Source organism: Diprion similis, chromosome 8 (genome assembly GCF_021155765.1).
Source record: "Diprion similis isolate iyDipSimi1 chromosome 8, iyDipSimi1.1, whole genome shotgun sequence".
Taxonomy (NCBI): Eukaryota; Metazoa; Arthropoda; class Insecta; order Hymenoptera; family Diprionidae; genus Diprion; species Diprion similis.
The window spans coordinates 22,108,526-22,129,617 of NC_060112.1; the positions used below are offsets into that span (position 1 = coordinate 22,108,526).

A 21,092-nucleotide genomic window follows, 5' to 3' on the forward strand; every position below is an offset into this window, starting at 1 on the left:
GTATATATATATATTTGTAGTTATGTATATATTGCCGCAATTATTTATGCTATCATCTGTCCCGATACACTTTTATAGTATGTATAATCAGCAAATTACATATCTTTTGGAGAATCGTAGTAACCCTTTGAACCTTTGAAAATACTCGCAAGATTCTACATTTGAGCAGTTAAATCGGTCTATACAAACGATCTGTGTACGTATAATACTTGATAATTATAATAGTAACTTAAATAAATAGGAATGAATACACCAGGCTGTATAGGTAAACCTTTTTTGCAGCAAGAATGAAGCAGAAAATAAATTGATTCTCACGATGCTCATCGTAGATTCTTTTCGCATTAACGCAAATATAATTCACGGGTAATTGTTCCGATGATGTTAGAGGTGAGTATATAGCAACAATTTCCGAAAGAATCAGCCGATAGGATATTCTGTAATAGTATTAACAATAATATTAATAATCACGAAATATCTCCAGCAGTGTTGTATTATCATTTCATACTTTAATATATCGTTTTTCATACTTCCTTCGACTCCTCCCTTCTTCTTCAACAATATTCTACGCAAAATAAAGGGACACTCTCTAGTCGTCCCAAGTTGGGAAGGCCTGCTCCGATACGAAAAGGACGTTCGCCTCTCCGGCGGTTCCTTGCGGATTCGTTTTCGCAACGTGACTCGGTGTTCCGCCAAAATTCGTGCTGCCGAATACCGGCTGGCCAAAAGCGTCGAGCTGTTGACCCTCGTAGAATCCACCCTCCGTTCCCTGGCTGCTGTTGAAGGTAAAGCTCGAAGCTTTTTGTTGCTCGGTTACCTTTAGCTCTATGTTTCCGCCGACGGAATCTCCGCTTTCCGCCGCGTGTTCACCGCGTTCCTGCTCCTCGAGGGTGCTGTGCTTTATACCGTAGTAAAAGTACATCGCGAAACCTGTGGGAATCGAATTCAAGGGGAGGAATTTGGTATTAGCGAAATTCGTTTAGTACCACTGATGTGGAACGCAGGGAAGGGGGTGAAGTTCAGAATTTGAAAAGCTCCGAAGGCGCCGAGTTTCGAATTATTTGATGGCGAAACTTGGGGTGAAGAAATCAAACTTTACGACTCAAAGTTCCGAAATGTTAAGTTTCGATTGAGCAAAATTTTGGAAATTAAAAATACTCGAACTTTTCAAATTCGCCCGAAATTTCGAATTTCAACCCCGCCTCGAAACACCGCCCGTTTAACTCACCGATTATCATCCAAATCGTAAATCTGACCAGTGTCAGGATGCTTAGCTTGAATATTAGGTACATGTTCACCGTCACTGCGATCGCCGGCACAAAAGGAAGACCCGGAGTCATGAACATCAGGGTATTCCTGGAAATAACGACTTTTGCGTGAAATCGGTTTGCAGAATTTCTTACAAAATTACAACAGTTGTACAAAAATTTACGGGTTTCATGTTTTTTTCATTTCACTTCCATTTCTGCGCTGCTCCGGTAGGTTCAACTGTCTTATAGATCGACGATTGAGTGTGAGAAAGATTATTTATGAATAAAAAGAAATTAAGAAGTCAATCGTAATTAATTGTAACGTTTGACTAAGTAAGTACATTGAAGTTACATTGTTTTTGTTTTTTTGTTTTCTAGACAGCAGGATTTGACTTTGCATTAAGGTGATTTTTGTTTTTTGTTTCTGACCAATCACAAATTAGTTGCAAGATCTACCGAAGCAGTCAATCCCACCGTATCTTCACGGCGATTTTGCGCATTGTTTATCCGATTTTATATAATTAACTAAAAATACCAGGAATTACCTATTTTGAGGTTTTCTGCTGATGGCCAGTAGGACTCCGATTATTGCAAATAGGAAGAGGAAGGTCAACAGCGTTGTGAAAGTGCCCATATTACCTGCGGAGAAGTGATTTGAAAATGATAATAAAATCGTGTCAACACTCCTGTCGTACACCGATTAATTATTCTAGAAACAATTTCATCGTCAATAAACTTACAGTTGCTAAGTAATTTTATTAAACGCGTAGCTATCGTTACAGCAACGTTTCAAATATTGTTCGTATTACAAGTAAACGCGATAAAAGCGACTAGATATACACGATATAGTTATTTAAAAAGATGAGCGTTTCAAATGACCGCACAGTAGTTAAATCGCAACTTATTTATACGCGAAATATACAAACGTAAATAGCTGTAGTTACGGATCTGTAATAACCGCGATATGACGATTCAATGAATATCGCACCCTCGTTAGCGAGGAGCTGCTTATTGCTTTGAATTAGTAAAGCTCACCCATTCCGCAGACGATGATCAAGTCGAATATCAGAATTAATATATACAGCACACCGACCATCTTCATAACGTAACGACCGGAGGCCTCAGTCGCTGGTCCTCTGTCGACCCAAGGGAATATCGCTGGACAGAGGTACTGCGCCGCCTGAGGGATAGAGAGAGAGACAGAGAGAGAGAGAGTTTAATTAGCTTAATTATACGAAGCCTCCGTCAACTCGGCTCTAATTGCGACACTCCGTATTTTGAAGTAAAACACAGCTCAAGAGAAAACTGCGTGTTGCTACATTTGAAATTCAATGCCCCGGTGCGACTCCTTTTTTCCACTTGGTTGTACATACAGGTCTGTCCATAATTTTAGGAAGGTCCTTAAGGAGGGTATTTTTGAATTTCAAACAGTTCACCCACCAAATTGCTACCCAGTAATTCAAATATTATTCCCTAATTTTTTCAAATTTGTATCTCAGCTCTAACTCGTGCTCGTAAGAGGGTGAATTTCCCTATTTAACCCCCAATTCAAAAAGTCACTCGAATTTGGCGAAAATTGGTAATCGATTTTCGAATTTCAAATTTTAAAATCGTGGATCTAATGTGGCAACGCCAAGTAACTTTTGAAATTTTGGTCCGTCATATTGAATTCGCAGTTTTGAAATTTGTAATTTAGAGTTCAGATTCGTCATTAGCAACCCAAGGAACCCCCTTCTGTCAAATTTTACCGAAATCCATTCGTTAGGATTAATCTACCCCTGAAAGGGTTAAGTGATAAAAATGTGAAGAAAATAGGGAATTATTTTGGAATTATTTGGAGCCGATTAGGGAGGTGAGCTAGTCTAAATTCAAAAATTACCTTTTTGAGGACCACCCTAGTGCACATAATGTGTATATGCACCAGGTACCTAGATATTATGCGCATACCTAACAGATGACTTCGAAGGCTACTTGACTTTCCGAATCTTTACGAGTCTCACGCACCGCTTATCCACCCAATTTTTGCCGCACCTTAATCGATGAGATACGCAACCACGTGGTTGTGTCGTATATATATATTATATACATATATGTATATATTCACGTATACGATAATCATTCGTTATTCATAAATTCATGTATTCACAAATGCAGGGTATAATAATACGTTAGCCTACGTATACGAATTGGTAAAAATTGTCGAAAAGTTATTATTACAACGAATGGAGGTAGCGAAATTATTCGCAAAAATCGGAGGCCGCAATTTTCGAAGCGAAAACTCTCAACGTCCGTGTATAAAATACCAGACTCTGTAATTTCAAATTGAGAACCGAAGCACGCGAATACCTGGAGACGACGCTGAAGGTAGCTCAAGGGCGGTCCAATGATCGGCGTGTTTCCGGGGTACTGATGACTGCTTCCGCAACTGGATCCGGCAGCAGCGGCGTGAACACTGCCGTAGAATTTATTCTCCGTACGATCGCTGACCAGATACTGATCGTCCTTTCCCAGTCCTACGTCGTCCTCCTCGCCCCCGTAGGTGTCGTCGGAGTCTGGCGAGGAGCTGTTGCACCTCCTGGTGATCCTCCGTACCTGCGGTAAAACGCCGATCAAAGATCGCGTACATATTATCGAAGGGCAATCCGTTACCATAACACGCTGGTTGTTCCCGGGAGCGGCTTCCGCCGGTGGACCGGAAATTGGGTTCAGCGCTGTCGTCGGCTGATCGGGCCTGAGGTCCTTGCCGTAGGCCACCTGGCCATTCGGCTGGGCTTCCTTCGTCGGCGATCTGCCAGGCGTTCGAAGACTCTGGGGAAGCAGCTCGACGAGGTTCGTAGAGTGCGGCTGGTACCTCAGGATCAGGACGCAGGTCGATACCAACGTGTAGGCGAGAAGGGTGCCTGGAAAGGGTGCGAGGTTCAGGTTCCATTTCGTTCTACTTCGTCGCTTTCTTGGAAAATTGTCTCAAAGCAACACTCACCTATCGACATCATCTCTACGAGGACCTCGAGTTTTATCAGCAACGCGGCGAAGGCTGCGCAGATACCGGAAACGAAGGTCGCCAGAGCCGGAGTCCCGGTCGTGGGCCAGACTTGACTCAGTGTCCTGGAAAACAGCCGGTTCCGGCATAGGGTGAATAGGGTGAATGCCAGCGAATGAAGAATCGTGTTCGTGGCCATCGCTAATATCATTTGTCCTGACAACATCGAATAAACTTCGACTGCTCGAATAGATAAATAAACTGAATTGCATAGGCTGGCTTATCTGCAGTACGTTAAATGCCGATTCTCTGAATCGTATGTAGTTGCACCCTTATACACGCAGGTTGACTCACCGGAAAATCAGACCATCCTGGGCCATCGAGTAGACGATCCTTGGCATGGGAAACATGCTGCCGAACATCGAGACGGTCAGTCCTGCCAAAGCACCGACGGCGACGATGTACTTACACTTGTAGGCGCCCACCTTACCGAACATCTCGACCAATGCAGAGTCCTGGTCTACCTGGTCGTACGGAACTGTAAAGCGGAAAGTCTCGTCTGAGCTTTGTGCTCGAGAGTTTACGACCCATCACGTCTCGGTGTTTCGCCGATGATACTACTTTCGCACACTATCGCGGAGATGCGGAGACGACGAAATAAGAATTGCACGACTCTGCAACTTTTCACGTTGCGTTACGAAGGGTCGTATGTCAGCGCGCTTACGACCACATTCCATTACATACTGCACGCGATGTGCTTTTGTCAAAATATGTTCTACAAGTTCAGCAATTCTGCAAATCGTAAAACTCACGTACTTCTAACGGATATTTTTAGCTTCAAAGACTTTTTATACTAGGTTAGAAGCGTTCCGTCAATACGGCAATAGTTTGGATGATCAATTTTCGCTATACGTTTGACAGTTATCTGGCGGATTCACCCCTTTTCTGAGATTATATTGTAGCTCTTAACACAAAGAATGTTTACTGCCTCTCTACGTGAGGCCCACCCACGTTGCAGAATAGATAATAGTATCAGCCTGTCACAGCGACTGTTGAACATATTAGACACGGCAAACGTGTAAAACGACCCCCTTTCAAATTGAGGGACGAGCTCAGGGAAATCGCGCACGTGTCTGATATACCGTCATCGTAATATTCTAAACAGCTTCCATTCCGATGGTTTGGCACGTTGCTGTAGAGTGTGATGAAACAATGTTGGCACAAGCAACCACCTGCCCGTTAAAGTTGCGGTTCACCCCGGAGATTCCGAGGTTCAACCTGGTGAGTATTTATGATAAACTTTGAAGCGATACAACGCGCGAAATTCACAACTAAATGCCATACAAGTAATAATACGCTTCACGGGTGCTTCTGTGCTTATAGTGTAAAATGCATTTGCAAACATGGTGAAAATTGGATGGCAAGAAAATTACCAATCAACGTCAGAACCATGCTGCTGGTCACGTACGCGATCAGGATAATGACCAGTGACGAGACGATGGCGAGGGGGATGCTTCTCTTTGGATTCGTCGCTTCTTCCCCCGTCGTTGCTATGATGTCGAATCCTATAAACGCGTAGAAGCACGTAGCGGCGCCGGTAAAAACCTGGAAAAGCAACGTGGGTGAATTTTACGTCCGGCTTGCTCGCCCTCTAAATTTCACATTATATACGCCCTGGTTTATCCGCGTCGTACAAGACTATTCGCTTTCACTTGGTTTATATCTTATCTCTTCGAAAGACGTCATTTGTCGCTCAAGCCGGGCGTACATTCAACTTCGGTTTTCAGTCGGCCTTATGGGGTATTAAATTTCACCCTTTGTCGAGTTACGGTCGAGAGCGAAGCCGCGGATCATTTCCGCCGTTTTATACCTGTATACAATATGTACATCGTATAATAGACACGCGTCGCGTCGCGAGGAGAATTCGCGTACGTTAGAATTTGCACCAAAAGGCAAAAATAGAAAAATTTTACTTACCAATGTTCGCTTTTTATAGATCTATTACCGTCTTGTTGATGTTTTTCTCTCTAGTGCAATGCCGGCTTTGCAAATTAGCTAGCTCATCCCTGTACTAACAACGGATAATTAATATTTCATCACTGAAGCTGCTGAGTGCCTTACGGTCGTTCTCGCACTTTCAGCCGCCCCTCGTGAAGCGAGACACCCCGATTTATAAACACTCGTTAAAATTTATTCCCCGCACTAAATCAAGCCCAAGTCTTGCGTCCATCTTTTCTTTCTTCTTCTTCATCTTGTTCTTCTCCCAGCGGAATTTTGAAATTCAGAAAAATTTACCACTCTAGTAGGGGTTATTTTTTATTTCCTTCATGTCTCTCTCTTTCTCTCTCTCTCTCCCTTTCTTTCTCTTCCCCTTTCTATACATCTAAAAGAAACACCTTACCCTACTCTGCTTAATTATTTCGTCTTCGGCTTCCGAGGAGGCGGAGGCGGAGGAGGAGGAGGAGGAGGAGAATTTGTCTTCACAAAATTATCCTTCGCACACCAGTTTCATCTCAATAAGTTAAAATACGGTTTGTCGAAGACCCGTCGCAGTCTTTACCCGATAAACAATAATGCAAAGGTTGAGGGAAGCGCGTGTTTTGGTCGCACGGTGATTTGGTCGTAGGTATCTACCACCTGTTTCGGTGCATGAATATTAACCATTGATCAAAACTTTCGAAAGAAACGAGTCGAGGGATGATCCCGGGTAATGTGAATGCCATGAACGCGTTTCAATTCCTTTGACACAGAATAAAACAGGGAGCCCGGACCTTTGTAGGTCGCGTAAAATAATCGGATAAGCGCAGCTTACACTAGTATACAGGTGGAATTTTACAATATCGAACGCTGCTTCGCTTCCTTCCACTCTATGCGAAACTTTTCTATTGTTTCGCTTTGATAAAGTAGACGGTATTTGCCCCCGGGGCAAATGCTACGACCTCCCTAGTTTCCCCAGACCGTTGAGTCTTCTTATTTCTCCTTATTTCACCGCCGCTTGTATTAGGTGCACGCGATATTTGGCTTGCGGTAATTCCTTGTCCACTGGCTATTAAAGAAGACACACAAAAAAAAAAACAAAGAGAAAACAGATAACATCCAGATTAGGCGACACTACATTTTTTTTCGAGTACTAAAAGTCTCGTCTTCCTAAATGTAAGATTCGTTTTTGGATAGACTTTTGCAGAAACAATAAATATAGAGCTTGTTTCAGAATTGGCTAAACAGTAAATTGATTGTTTTCCGAGAAAGCGTTAGAAAACAAAAAAACTGTTTTCTTTTTTATATTGTGAAAAACGTGACTTTTCAGCTATTGGTGGAAATTTATTAAACACTGAAGCGTCGACATTTCGAAAGATGAAACTTTCCATCACCTGCTACAAAAAGTACTATATAAGTCATACTTTGGCATCCGATCGCTCAGCTGTGGCTATTTTTAGCAAAGTAGCTCATTCACGTTTTTTTTCAACTTCTCAGCAAATTGTTTTTTCTATTTCATCCCATCATCAAATCCTTTGAAAGTTCTTTCTGAAACGGGATTCGCGAGAAGCCGGTGTGTGTAATCGACGGCGAAAATTGTGCAACAATGAGTATTCTCACCCCGCTCCAACCGTATGGAAGGAAACCCTGGTGCTCGGACCAGTTACTCGTATCAACGTAGAACATTCCGGCAGCCATCACGAATACCCAGACAGCGAGATTGACGGCGTTCAAGACGTTGTTGAATACCAGGGACTTCTTGACGCCAGCGGCGAGCAGTATCATCATCAGAACGGTGATGACAAAGGCGAGGAAATCCGGTGGGCGTCCTGAAAGTTTTGAAATTCATCATCACGCCGGGTATTGATCAACATCTCTCTCCTTCTTTCAACGGTGAAGATTCTCACCGCAAAACTTTCCGCGGAGAATTTCCGCTGCAGATAAATGCTGTTTATTGAATTCTAAAGTTATCGCGGTTTTCTTTCATTCCGTATGATACATAACCAGGTATAAGATTTTGCCATTGATCTTTGTTCCGCAAGCTTTTCAATTCCTCTCAAGATTAGCACGTCTTTGTAAATATTAATAAATAATAACAGAAAAAGAATTCCGTCACTAACTATGGCGAATTTATTTCGTAATCCTGTAAGATTTTATAATGCGATGTTAAGCGGAATTCTTTGTTTCCTTATTTCTTTTCAAACGACGAAAAGTCTTTGAATTTCTGTTAAAGTTTTAACCTTCGTTTTTTCCGCGAAATTCGTACGTTTATCATGAATTTCGGATCTCAATTATCCTGCAAACTCTAGAAGCGGTGTTAATTTATTTTTTATTCTTGTTATTATACGCCGGGAACCTGAAATCAAATTAAAATCTGACTGAACAGGAATTAATTTTCACTTGCACGAATTCAGGAAAATGGGTATACTGAGAAAAATTGTTCCAAAATCTATTCATCCCGTTTGTTGATTAAACTACATTTCAGTCGAATCAAACACAGGCTCAAATTGAATTCTCAAGTTCATTTAGATCGTTAAACTCGTAATAAAATCATTTGAATATTTTCGTTTCATCAGCAAAAATGAACAAGCAGATTACCCTACAAATAATTCGGTTGCTGGGAACCAAACCAAAGTGGTTGAAAAATATTTAAAGAAGAGCTTCAACGAATAAGGTGTGCGAAACGCACAGCCTGCAAAACTCATTGGCAGTGTAAAAACTCTAAAATTCATACAGAGACTTCGTCTGATCAAAATTCCTCCGATATTTAAATATTTATCTCCGGAGATTTTCATACCATAACATAATATTATATTTTTAGGAGTTACTGAGTGAAATTGCCACCACCAACGATAATGTAAGAGCGGGCTTGGAACGTAGATTAATTAGGGGTTGATCAATTTATTACATACGATGTTCGGTGACCTGATATATCGATCCAGGGCTGGCGGTCATGCCTGGCTGCTTTTGTGGTCTCCATAATAATTTTTGATACTTTATGGGAAAGTGGTTTATGGTATATCGGAAACGTCGAGGTTCGAGGCCTGCAGGGTTGGGTACATTGGAATCTCGTTAATTACTCAGAATAGGGTCACTCGAAGCACTTCCGTTCACTTCACAGCAGCCAGCAGCCAACCCCCGTTCGATTGCCAGCTTCCGGAAGCAAAGTATAAAGCCGAACGGACAATACCAGGCTTCGATTGTTCTCCGATGAGCGACAAGCAACGCTTATTGTGCGAACGTAATAGCCTGCTTCAAATTAGGACAACATTAATTATTTTTATTTTTATCTGCTGCAAGAACAAGTTCCGAACATTTTCTTTTCTTTTCGTTTTCTTTTTCTCTCTCTCTTTTTCACCGTAAAAAAATCATCTCGAGGGATGAGATTTTTTAGCTCAACCGCAGCAAGAGCTGCCTCATAGCATGTAGCCGTTTGTCATTTGATTAAATAACATGTAAGAAAAACGTACTTGTTCCACTTATTTCACGAAATTTTCGATAATAACCGCGAGTCAGTCTTGTTTGTATTTAATTGTATGGATGAATAAATTCTGGTCAAGAATTATAATTCCTCTTTTTTACGTTGAAGCAACCAGAAACCAGATATCAGCACAATCAGGACTTTTTGTACCTTTCATTCAAAATGGGAGACCGAAGCCGACATTCCATGATCTACGAAAACAAATCCGTTATTATTTACATTGCAATAAAGCCAGATGAATTGTCAAACCGTATTACAGAATGATTTTTTAACTGTCTCACACGTCATTTCATTGAACGAGGAAGAATCACTACGTGGTACGAGATACCCAATATAGACTTGAACTAAAAATCATATTGTTTGAAAGGATTTTTCGTAGGTTCCAGACCCTGACCCATCGAGGATAGAAAAATATTTTACCAATCTAAAAAAAGTCTAGTGCATGTACATTATGACGGGAGAACTACGAAGAGAAGAAAAAGATCAGATTTTACTGAAAGCTGCGGGAAAAGAGGGAGACCTTAAGGTTTGTGGTGAAATAAAATGACCCATATTGATTATATTTTTCACTACAAATGTAGCAGATTATAGTCTGCACGCCGTGGTTCCCACCGTCTCTCGAGTAAATTTTGCATTTTACGAAGTACATTTTACAAAAAAAATCTAACACGTCCTTCTTTTTCTGCAGTTTTATGTAAAATCTGCTCTTTCATTATCTCCGTGGAGTCTAACGAAAAAGCACATGGCGCGTTTTGAATTGCGGCTTGCAGAAATGAAGAGAGCGAAATTGTAATCTGCAAGGAGAATGAGCGGAGCAAAATTCCTCGTCTAGTTTATCAACCCCTACAGAATTACAATGACACGGAGAGATTAGGGCCCAGAACGAAGAGAGCTGCATCGCATTGTAGAAGCGCGGTCGGGTACGGAGTGTGAAACAAGCTTTGCCAGGACGATCAATGCGGTCCACAGGTGCCGGTGGATTGGCTTTTCGCGCAGACGCGAGAAAGCGTGTGTCGCAATCGCGATTATTCGGATCTACCCATCTATGTATGTACCTACATGCATTCGCATGCTTTTTCTATCGTCTAGCCGGGTTGCCACTTCGTCGTGATCCCCGAACACCCCGAGAGCTATTTTTAGCACCTTATCGGGGTCCGGAGAATTTTTCGCGGAAAGAAAAATATCCGATTTCAGAATCGTCTGACGCGGAAATTCCACTTGACATCGAAATCATTACGTGATTCTCGGAGATTTACGTTACCTGGGATCCGTGCGGGATCTTTATTCCAGAGACTTTTATCCCTGCGGCGAGCTTTGAGGGGGCGAAAGATGAGGGCGGAAATCTCGTTTTTCACTAAAAACTGCGAAACGAGACACCGCCGAGGAAGGAAACGAAATTTCAGGGTAAACCGGAACACTTCAGCTCGAGATTCGGACTCTTAGAATTACGTCTCATTGTGCGATTCGGTAAAGCTCAAAAGAAGAAAACTTTGGCGGCAGGTCGTTGGAAAACTCGCTTCTCTTTAATCACCGATAATTTATTTTACACCCTGTTATCACCTGCATCGCCTTTTTCTTTTTTCTCGAGTCTTCCTCCTATTGGTTGAAATTTCGACTCTCGCATCGAGAGTTTTCCGTAAAACCGATTACTCAACGCCGGCAAATAGGCAACCCAAGTTACGTTACAAATGTTTAGCAATACAAGCTGCAACCACGGTTGCATATCTGCAGGCGCTGAGCGGTGAGTTTCACCGATAACTCCCGGTATATTCATTACGCCCAACGACACTTTGGTGAAAATATAGCGCGTCGTGACCCGGGCCACCAGTTTAACTACATTTCTAGGCAGTAGCCCGACTCGTGAGTCTTTAATAAAACCCGACTCATTCACCGGCACGTAGGACGAGCCGTAGGCGGGGTGGGTTGACACGTTATCGATCTCGTCCGTATGATTTCACGAGAAAAGTCCCTGACGTCACAATATTTCAGGTGACATGGACCCCGGGAGTAGGTACGTAGAAATACGTAGTCCTTGGATGGTGGACGGCGATGAATGAAAAGCTCGATTTGAAGCAAACGCCAAATTCTAGCGCGAGGGTAGTAATTTTTCATTTCGTTTTACGTGAATTGAATATTTCTACAACACCCTCAAATCCCATCGAAGAAGTTCGGTTCGCCGGCCCTCAAAGTCCGAAATTAATTAAAAGTTAAAACCTTCGAGACGCGGCCTCTTCTCGTCGACAATGCCGAGGGGTAGAGACCTCGCTATTCGTAGAAGTCCTTCGACTCACCCCAACTCGAGGGAGAATTAGACCGAGATGGTCGGGAAGTAGGTGGGTAGGTATATTTTGCTTCCTAAAATGACATCGCTGTGGGTTCAGCTAAGAGAGCAACGGGAAATACAAGACTGGCATGTGTTTGCACTTGTGCTTTTCAACCAAACAAGCTCTTGAGAAGATCCTCCGAAGCCTCTGGCGGTATAAATTTCCATTAACCTCCGCAAGGACATTGGCTGAAAGATCCGCGAACACCGAAGTCCGGGAAAACTAGGAACCCTGGATTCCCCCTGAAATTTTCCACGAGTTCACTTTGAGCTCCAGCCGTTTATACCGTGAATGCAAAGTTGCACCGTGAACCCAAACCTTTACCAGGAATTCTAGTCACGCAAACCTTTCCTTCGATGCCATACAGGCGTTCAAAGCCTGCACGCTGTCGACCCTCGTTCCAAGGACGAAATACTTACGTCCTGCAGGGTGCAACTTCGCAATTTGCCTATTTCCACGCGCAGCGGAAGTCGGGGTTATTGTGAGATAAGAGGTAAAACACGTGGCTGATGAATTTTTGTAATGATGGTATCCGGGGCCAAACTTTCTCCGAATAATAAAACCTACAGGATAATTTGCAAATTTTCAAATTAGTGCAACGACAGTTGATTAAAGGTTCAACCCTTCGGACCTCATGTGTCTGCCGAGTTTCCGTTATGCACATTCTTGTTAGAGTTAACGGAACCAGTACGTCACTAATGTAGATTCTTTTCTCGAGTAATATAAATTCTTCGAAGAAGACAAAAATTTCCTTCAACTTCGTGACCACCAAAGAGACTTTCGTGCCACTTTTGTGTTAGGAAAACAAATTTCATAGATCCAGTGACCTCAAAAACGACGATTTACCAAAAATTACAGTCAAACCAATTCAGTAAAACATGTTTTTTTTTAATGCCCGCATGCGTGTCATGATACAAAAGTGGCACAACTTTTTTTTCTCCCCATACGTGTGTCACTGAGAGTCAAGGGGTTAAGGATGGTCCGGATAGAAGAAATGATAACGTCGTCGCCCGGCCCGAATGAAAAAAGCTCCTCTGACTCGAGCCCATCTCGCATAAATCGGAGCTTTCTGACACGTGAATCGATAGCGTGACCGTAGTTCGTAACCTGCACGTGCCGTTTCTACAGCCAACCCAGCCGAGCTGTTACATCTGCAGAGATAATGACTGCAGTGATTGCGAAGAAGGAGAACGGTGCAGTGCAGCAGCTTGGTTAAGCACAGCCAACTCGGTCACAGCTCGTAAGACTGCGCGAGATTGACGTCAGTAACGTTATCGTAACGATAAATTGGAGAAAGCATAACCGTTTTTTAAATTTTGCAATGATTTCGAAGGAACGGAGACTTCGAAGTACGAGTGTGTTTTGTTTTATCACGTTTCACTGAATTTTAAACAATTCCAAAATGGCGGAATGACGGTTTTTCTTGAATCTTGCATGAATCGTTACGATACCGTTACTAACTTCAATATGATAAGACTGCACGATTCGCCACACCACTGATCGCTCCTCGTATGTCACGGCGTCCAAGAACTTACCGAACATGGTGCCGACGCTGCCGGTGATCGCCCCGGAAACGGCGCCATTTGCAAGGGCGTTGAGGCAAGCGCTGAGGGCGCAAGCACAAGCGCTGGTGCCGATCAGGTACTCGAGGATCATGTTCCATCCGATTATGAAGGCGATCAGTTCTCCGACCGTGACGTAGCTGTAGACGTAAGCGCTCCCCGAGGTGTGAGGCACCCTCACTCCGAACTCGGCGTAACACGCGCCTGAAACGACGATATTATTAATATATATAGAGGATTAATCGTTACCCTCTTAATTCATAGGAAAAAGATTTTTTTCTTGCTATCCGAAGGCAATGGTAAAAAAACATCCGTGGATGTTGACGTTTAAACTCTTTGGTGGGGGCCCTTCTCAGAACTATGACATTTGTTGAACGTAACTTGCGCTGCACTTAATCCATTTGACAACGACTATAAACTAAAATAAATAACTAGGAATCACTTTGACCATCTGGAACAACAATTATCAAGAACCAATATGCGTTAAAAATAAACTAAACAATTACAAACCAATAGTATACCTACGAATTTGACATAACATGACCACTTAAGGTCAATCGCTTAATCTTCTCGTGCTCTCAGACGTTGGTTTTGTTTACTTTTAAAATGCACCAGTAGGTTAAGAGACTGATGACTTAAGTGATCCTTTCATGTCAAATTGTTAAGCATACCATTGGTTTGTAATTGTTTAGTTTATTTTTAACCCCTATTGGTTCTCGATGATTGTTGTTCCAGATGGCCAAAATGGTTCCTCGTTTCTTGTTATTTGTTGGTGTCAAATGGATTATATATAACGTAAGTTACATTCAAAAAATCTTATAGTTTTGAGGATGGACCCCACCAAAGGGCTGAAACGTCAACATCAATGGAAGCTTATTACTTTATATTCGACAGTATATTACTGCGGCGGGGAAACGGGATGTAAAAGGTGAGGGTTAAGGGTGGTCAGAGGAACGCGTGGAGGGATTCAAGGTGCCCCCTAAGGATTTCGAGCTTAGCCTGTTCGCCGCTTCTGATCACGGGTCAAAGGTCAGCCACCACTGTAACCGGGAGCTGGAGGAGAACCCTTTCTACACCGCGTGGTGTGTATCCCTCTTCATGCAGCAACCGTCGGATTTTTGCAGGGGCGTAAGAAACGTGACGCCGCAATAATTAAGGACTTTCTTTATTCATGCGGGAATCGTTACACGTCGACGTTCACGCGTCGAAGTAAATTGAAGGATACTAGAATTCTAGTTTTTTCAACTTTTTTTCATTCGTTCGCTGAGAATGAAGAAGTAATTTTGGTTCGTCACGTCTTTCGTATTATGTTTAAACGTTCGATGTCAACGCGATTTTTCACAGCAGTAGCAGCAGCGAAATCCGTTTAGGGTGAAATTCTTTCCCTCAATTTTATTCGCCGATGCGAAGTATATTGAAATTTTCATGAGCTTCTCCGAGCCGTTCATGGCTCGGTGAACTTTTATAAAGCATGTACGGTACGCGCAGGTGCGAAACCAGGAGAACCGAGTTACTTTATCTGTCACGTCCGTGTCTGTAGGAACCTGACCACTCACCGGAAAGTGGACGATGCAGACGATTCGGGGGAAACTGAGCATATCCGTTTCGTTTGTCTGCCTACACACACGTATGTATCATAACAGTAGTGGCTGACTCTGATGGCCCCAACAATTCGTGAAGCGAATGATTTCAATTTCGTGAATTTGACCGGCCCTTTACGAGCTGCGTGATAAATGGAATGACGGGAAAGTAAGCGAGAGGTCGAGACTCACGAGGAAAGTACCCGAAGTGTACTTCTCTTCATTCTGCGATGTACGTTGTAGAAGATAAAAAAACATCAGACACGTGTTTTTTAGGTGCCTATTCGTGGTCGTTGAAGAGGTAAAAGCAGCCTCTAAAGTTTACTCCCAAAACTAGATGTTTTTCAAGAATTTCAGAGCGTTCCACACCGTATTTTTTTAGGGTAAGCTTCAGGGGTTGTTTTTACCCTTTGAACGACCGAATTGGCACCCAAAAAAATATGGGCCCAATGTTTACTGATGTGCCATAACGTGTCGTGGAGTGAAAAGAAAATCGGTGTGGTACACCTCGGGCACTTTTCTAATCGTAAAGATTAATGCGAGGGGCTGAAGGACGGTGGTGAATTGCTTCCTGTACAGACCGGAAAAAATCGAGGCAATGGCGGCGATTATGAAAGAGATTACGACGCCGGGTCCTGCGACGCTGCGCGCCACCATTCCTGCCACTAGGTACATCCCGGTGCCGACGCAGGATCCAACGCCGAGTGAGGTGAGGTCCAGGGTGGTGAGGCACTTCTGTAACAGAGAATTACGGGGGCGAAGTTAAGCTGGTGAAATTCCGCCGGGAAGGGTTGAGAGTCCGAGTTATAGAACTCCGATCTGTTTTTCAAATTGACTTCAATCATGCGTGAAAATCTTCCGGTAGGTATATGCAGGTATGTACATATATGTATGCGGGTGTGTTATATATCTAGGGTGAAGGTAGGACGAGTAATTTCTTCTCGGATGGATCCAAGGCTCAAGGATATGTGCCTAAGGTTGTCCCGGAGCGAGGAAAAGCTCTCAAGAGATTTTCCGATTTTCTTTTCAACAAAACCATCGTAAATTATTCAACCATGGCGTACACGAGGGTTTAATATTTTATCACTGCGCGCGACGTGGCCACTCCGATATCCTACTCACACGATCTTATAACACTTCTAGGCCGTTGCATATTAATCCGGGTGCATAAAAGTGTCTCGAATTCTCGCCAGGTTGTTTCTGCGGTCTCACCAAAGGTCGATCAATAATATACGAGTTAAATTTTCAAAGTTGGGAAATGAACTCTCATGATTATTTAAAGGAGAGCACCTACCTTACCTACTTTGGTAAGCAATCTTAAAATCATTCATCAAATCAAAGCTGATGTGCAAATGAGAATCCTTCAGTCACAATGAACACAATCTTCAAGAAAATCAAACAGCTGTATGTCGTGACAAGAGGATGGCAAATGCTGACGACAGGTGGGTACAACGCTGTTTCGTGTCGCTCTTGAATTTGCTCCGATTCAGGTTCTCTAACAACCTTTCCGTTGCGATAAGAATGCTAATAACGTCGATGATAAGCGTGTGCAGAAGCACAGCGACAAGAGACGTGCAGAACGAAAGCGAATTTGAAAACCTAAATAGACTTAAGATTGAAAATTAGCCACAATGTTTGCGGGTAAAAGCTCGGTGACGACGTTCAGCTTGAAAGGTAAAATCCAAAATTTTGCAAAACCTAATTATAGTCCAAAAGACCCGAGGATTCCCGAAGGGCAAAGTTCGGCCCGTTTGAGGGTAGATAAAAAGAAAAAAATTGATAAAAACCGATTCAAGAGGTCTAATTTCACGCGAGTTTTAGGAAGTCTTCGCGAAGTAAAACGACAGCCCTGAATTGGTGAAAAATAAATCACACCCGGTGCGGAGGTTATTCCAAAAGTTTTGGTCTGCAACGCACGCGCCGAAACGACTAGAGTGGAATAACTTATAAGTTTTGAACAGGGTGACGGACTATTTGCTGAAACACAATAACCGGGGGAACTTTGTATTCCCGATACAAAGAAATTGGGTGCAGGAGCTGGGCTCGGGATGTCGGAAAACAGTTAAAAAAAAAGTCCCCGGGACCTCGAGATTATCCCGAGGGACGGGAAACCCCGTAGCCATACACGTTTTCATTGTTTTCTTCTTCACCATTTTTAGAAAAATAATTCGTGACAGTTCTAATTGTTATTGCGCAGTGGGACAAAATTGAACAAATCTTTCATTCGGTATAATTCGATGAGCAAACTCTGTGTTGCGAATTTTTCCCCTGCTTGCCTGTCAGCGATTTTTATCCACGGATGGGGAAGAAGGATAAATTATTCGTCAAGCTTCGTCTCCCAACTCGGTCTTATAAAACATTTAAGACATGTTGTGGCTGGAGGCACGAGGCTCAATCAGTTCGACAGCTTCTCTCCCGGGCAAGGAAACCCCGCGTCAGATCCGAAGCCTCCGAATCTTAATCCACTTCCTCGTCAAGAAACGACGAGCTCGTCCCATTTCCAACCGTTCTAAAATCCACACGCGAGGGATGATCCGTGGAGTCGGCGATTAGAGAGACTTCGCAAACTACCCTATCTCCGGGGGATACCTCTAATTTCATTAAGGATAGAATCGAGTGACTGCGTAATCGTCTCTAGTTGGACTTGAAACTGTTATTCGGTGTCAAAACTCCTATTAATTAACATTAAACTAACCTTCTTATCTAACAGCGTACCTGTAATTTCTGTTTTGAGTCAGGTGGCTCAGCCGGTTCGGGACCCGGTTTTCCATGGTCACCCTGAAGACCTTCTATGTTCTTTGTCCGTATTAGTTTTCCGAAGAGTTGCAAGCCCTGCTCCCTGTTCATCATTTCCAGCTTCATGTTTCTGCAACAAGAAAATTAGGGGTGCATAAATTAACCAGCACGCGATTAATCTTCATTAACGAGTACACGAAATTGTCCGAGACACATCCTCAACGTCGGAATATTCGGTGCGCGAAAATTACGCTCTTTGATGCAAGCAAATTTTAATAATTGTAATCTAACGAAAGAGACTCGCATTCAAAGCGCGCATCAATGAAATTAACTCTCTCTTTGAATTTCTGCAATCTGGTCACAAGTACAAACCCTTTTACATAACTGAATAAATAAACTTGCAAGGGAAGTAGTCGAGAATGCTTTTCGCATGATTGCCTTTGTGCTGAAAAAAAATTAGCCGTATTTTTAGGACTCCCTTTGTTTTTCAGCTACTGTCAAATTTCAGAGTGACTGCTCATATCGCACATTTCGCCAAAAGGTCAAAAGGGGAGAATTATTTGAGTGACAGGGAAACAGCTTCGTCCAAATTCTACGGAGACAGACTTGAATGTCGTATCGAAGTTGCGATCCGCGAGCAAACACGCGGAGCTTAAAAGCTCGTCATAGCTTAGAGAGTCCTGGCACTCCGAAGGGAGCCCCCAAACGTCAGGGAATCCCCCCGACCAACCAGAAATCAACTATACACACCGAAACTGAAGCTTGAATCGGAAGGTGAAGAGGTTGAGGGCACATCAACCTTTACTCGAAATTCACTGACATCCTAAACTCACGAGGGATATTCAGTCACTTGGCTACATTTTCACTTCAGTAAGCATCGATAATAATTAATGAAAATTATATCGAATTGAAATGGCGAGTTTCCGGAATGGAGCGATCAATATTATGCGATTTGCAGCAATCCGCGACACTTCGAACAAACAGAGACGTCAAGTAATCGAGCATATATAGGAAGCTTAGAAGAAATTGCAAAAACGATTCATCAAAATGTTCTTTTTTGATTAGACAGCGCTTTTCTTTTTTTTTCGAAAAGAATAAACTCGGAGCGATCCCTCTCAAGGTTTCCGGGTTAACCGGAAGTTCCGATTTTAAGACCGACCCTGAGTGTCCGGGGTGCTGGAGGTCTTAAGTCGCGACGCCTGAGTGCGATTTCTACTTGAATAGCATTCGCCCGAGATGCGCTTTGTCGTCTTATCCCTCAAGATCCGGAAGGTTCGAGTTTCCACAGGATGTGTCTATACATATAGAATTGCGGGGGTGGAAGGTAGAAGATAAACTGGAATCTCATTCGTCGAATAAGGGTAAAAGGATTTTCCGATATCTCGGGGAATACGGTCTTCCTCTACAAGTGTAAGGATCGAATGATAGAAACAGACTCGACTACCCTCATCCGATACAACGCAGGCATCTTGTTTCTTTTCGTTCTTGCTCGTAGGTACGTATATCACACGGTGCCAAGTTATTAACGAGTTAGGATTTCTTTTCCGCTTAAATTATAATGTCATAAAGGAGGCTCTGATGGTGAGGAGTTTCTCACAAAGTGATTAATGCAGCCACCGTTCAGTGGACTATGAGAAAAAACTTTGTTAAAAAAATGTTTACTTACTAAAATCTCCTGAGTAAGAAGGATTAGGTTTAAATTGACAGGCTTTAACGGATGTTTTCAGTTTTCGATCAAACTAACGATACATGATTTTCTAAAGTTTTTTTCTAAAGACTAAAGTTTGTTAACTCGCTAAAGGATAAAAATTGATTTGAAATCTTTAACTTCTCGTTTCTCTGTATTCAGAGAAAGAAGAAAGTTTTTGACAGAATTCCATGATATCAAATAAAAATAAAGATATCTTGAAAATGAATGAATGGTCTGAAATGAAAATTAGTATTATTAGATTTTTGGTCGCTAATCACGAATCTGAAGTCAGATTTTCCAAATTTTAATTTGGCGTATTCAATAGGTTGAACATAAACATCAAAATATTTGGATTTTCATAAAAATTGCTGACCGAAGCTTTGTTGGGTGACTGATCACGAATCTGAGGCTAAATTTCCAAAATCGAAGAAATCATCATATTTTCGTTAATTACGAATTTCAATTTTTGGTTCCAAATTCGAATTGCATATTAATATAAAATTTCTCTTCTCCTCTAAATTTGGAACCTGCAGTGTGAAAACAGGAAGTTCGAGGGCTAGCTCACGCGGCTTGATTTTAATTTTTTTTATTTTCCAAGCTAAACAGTAAAACTTTATGGTCAACAAATTTTTCTTTCATCCCTGTATACATGTATCACCCTTCATCTCTGCCTGATGCAGGGGAAATGCTTCACCCATTTCCTCGTGTAAAATTCTGAGACACAAAAAATTCCCCCTTTGAAGTTCATCCCCGTGAATTTTGAAACCGAGCGTTTAACGGAGGGATAAAAGAGCGAATTGAACCCGGTATACGAGCGTTGAAATATCGCTTTAAGTTCCCGCCTCGTTGATTGAATCGATTCAAGTACATACGCAGCAACGAGTGTACTTGGGATTACAGACGGAGATTTTCGCACGGGATGATGGGGAAAAAAACGAATAACAAAAAACAAAAAACAAAAAAAAAAAACAACAACCCGCTGGCCAATCGTCGAATAAATCGTGCGCCGCTCCGGGGGTTGTATTCGGTAGAAAATTACTGAAATAATCTCCAACTCGGCGACCGGATGCCACCCGCGGACAAAACCGCGTTATCGCCGTTGTAACGCCGCGTTATCGAGCCGATGCCACCCGGCTGATTTTCATTGTGTTGTTCAAGTCAGCTCGGCGATACGACACAGTAAATTCTTGCAGTCGATTCCCCGGGGCCGTTTAACTCGGGGGTAATTTGCACGATCGAATTACGATTCCCCTCTCAGTGTGTGATCGGTTTTATTCGATCGCTGCGTCGACAATTTGCTCTTTTATATCCCGCACTCTGAGAAACATTTCATTTCTCGATGTAGCCGCTGTGACAATTGTAGTAAAACGAGTATCTTCACAAGAATGATTCAAGTATTAGCTGAAGTTGCAGAAATTTTTTTTTGCAAAAAACAATAATTTTAATAATAAATCTATTCGATTAGTTGACTTTATTGTTTTCATCAATTTACATTAATCGTTAATTCTGTCGGGG

General features: G+C 42.4%; 1 protein-coding gene across 1 annotated transcript in view; it reads right to left on the bottom strand.

Annotated features, from left to right (window-relative positions):
- Positions 1-527: 527 nt before the first annotated feature.
- Positions 528-21,092, bottom strand: part of LOC124409006 (probable cationic amino acid transporter) — a 31,483-nt gene continuing 10,918 nt past the window's right edge. The window contains exons 2-14 of the mRNA XM_046886393.1: positions 17,867-18,017; positions 15,733-15,886; positions 13,545-13,775; positions 7,825-8,033; positions 5,661-5,832; positions 4,582-4,765; positions 4,228-4,352; positions 3,897-4,147; positions 3,594-3,839; positions 2,283-2,427; positions 1,793-1,886; positions 1,226-1,353; positions 528-927 (exon numbers count right to left, since the gene is read on the bottom strand). Of these exons, the coding sequence (XP_046742349.1) occupies positions 587-927; positions 1,226-1,353; positions 1,793-1,886; positions 2,283-2,427; positions 3,594-3,839; positions 3,897-4,147; positions 4,228-4,352; positions 4,582-4,765; positions 5,661-5,832; positions 7,825-8,033; positions 13,545-13,775; positions 15,733-15,886; positions 17,867-18,013 (2,427 nt within the window). The 5' untranslated portion in view covers positions 18,014-18,017 and the 3' untranslated portion in view covers positions 528-586. The remainder of the gene's footprint in view (positions 928-1,225; positions 1,354-1,792; positions 1,887-2,282; positions 2,428-3,593; positions 3,840-3,896; positions 4,148-4,227; positions 4,353-4,581; positions 4,766-5,660; positions 5,833-7,824; positions 8,034-13,544; positions 13,776-15,732; positions 15,887-17,866; positions 18,018-21,092) is intronic.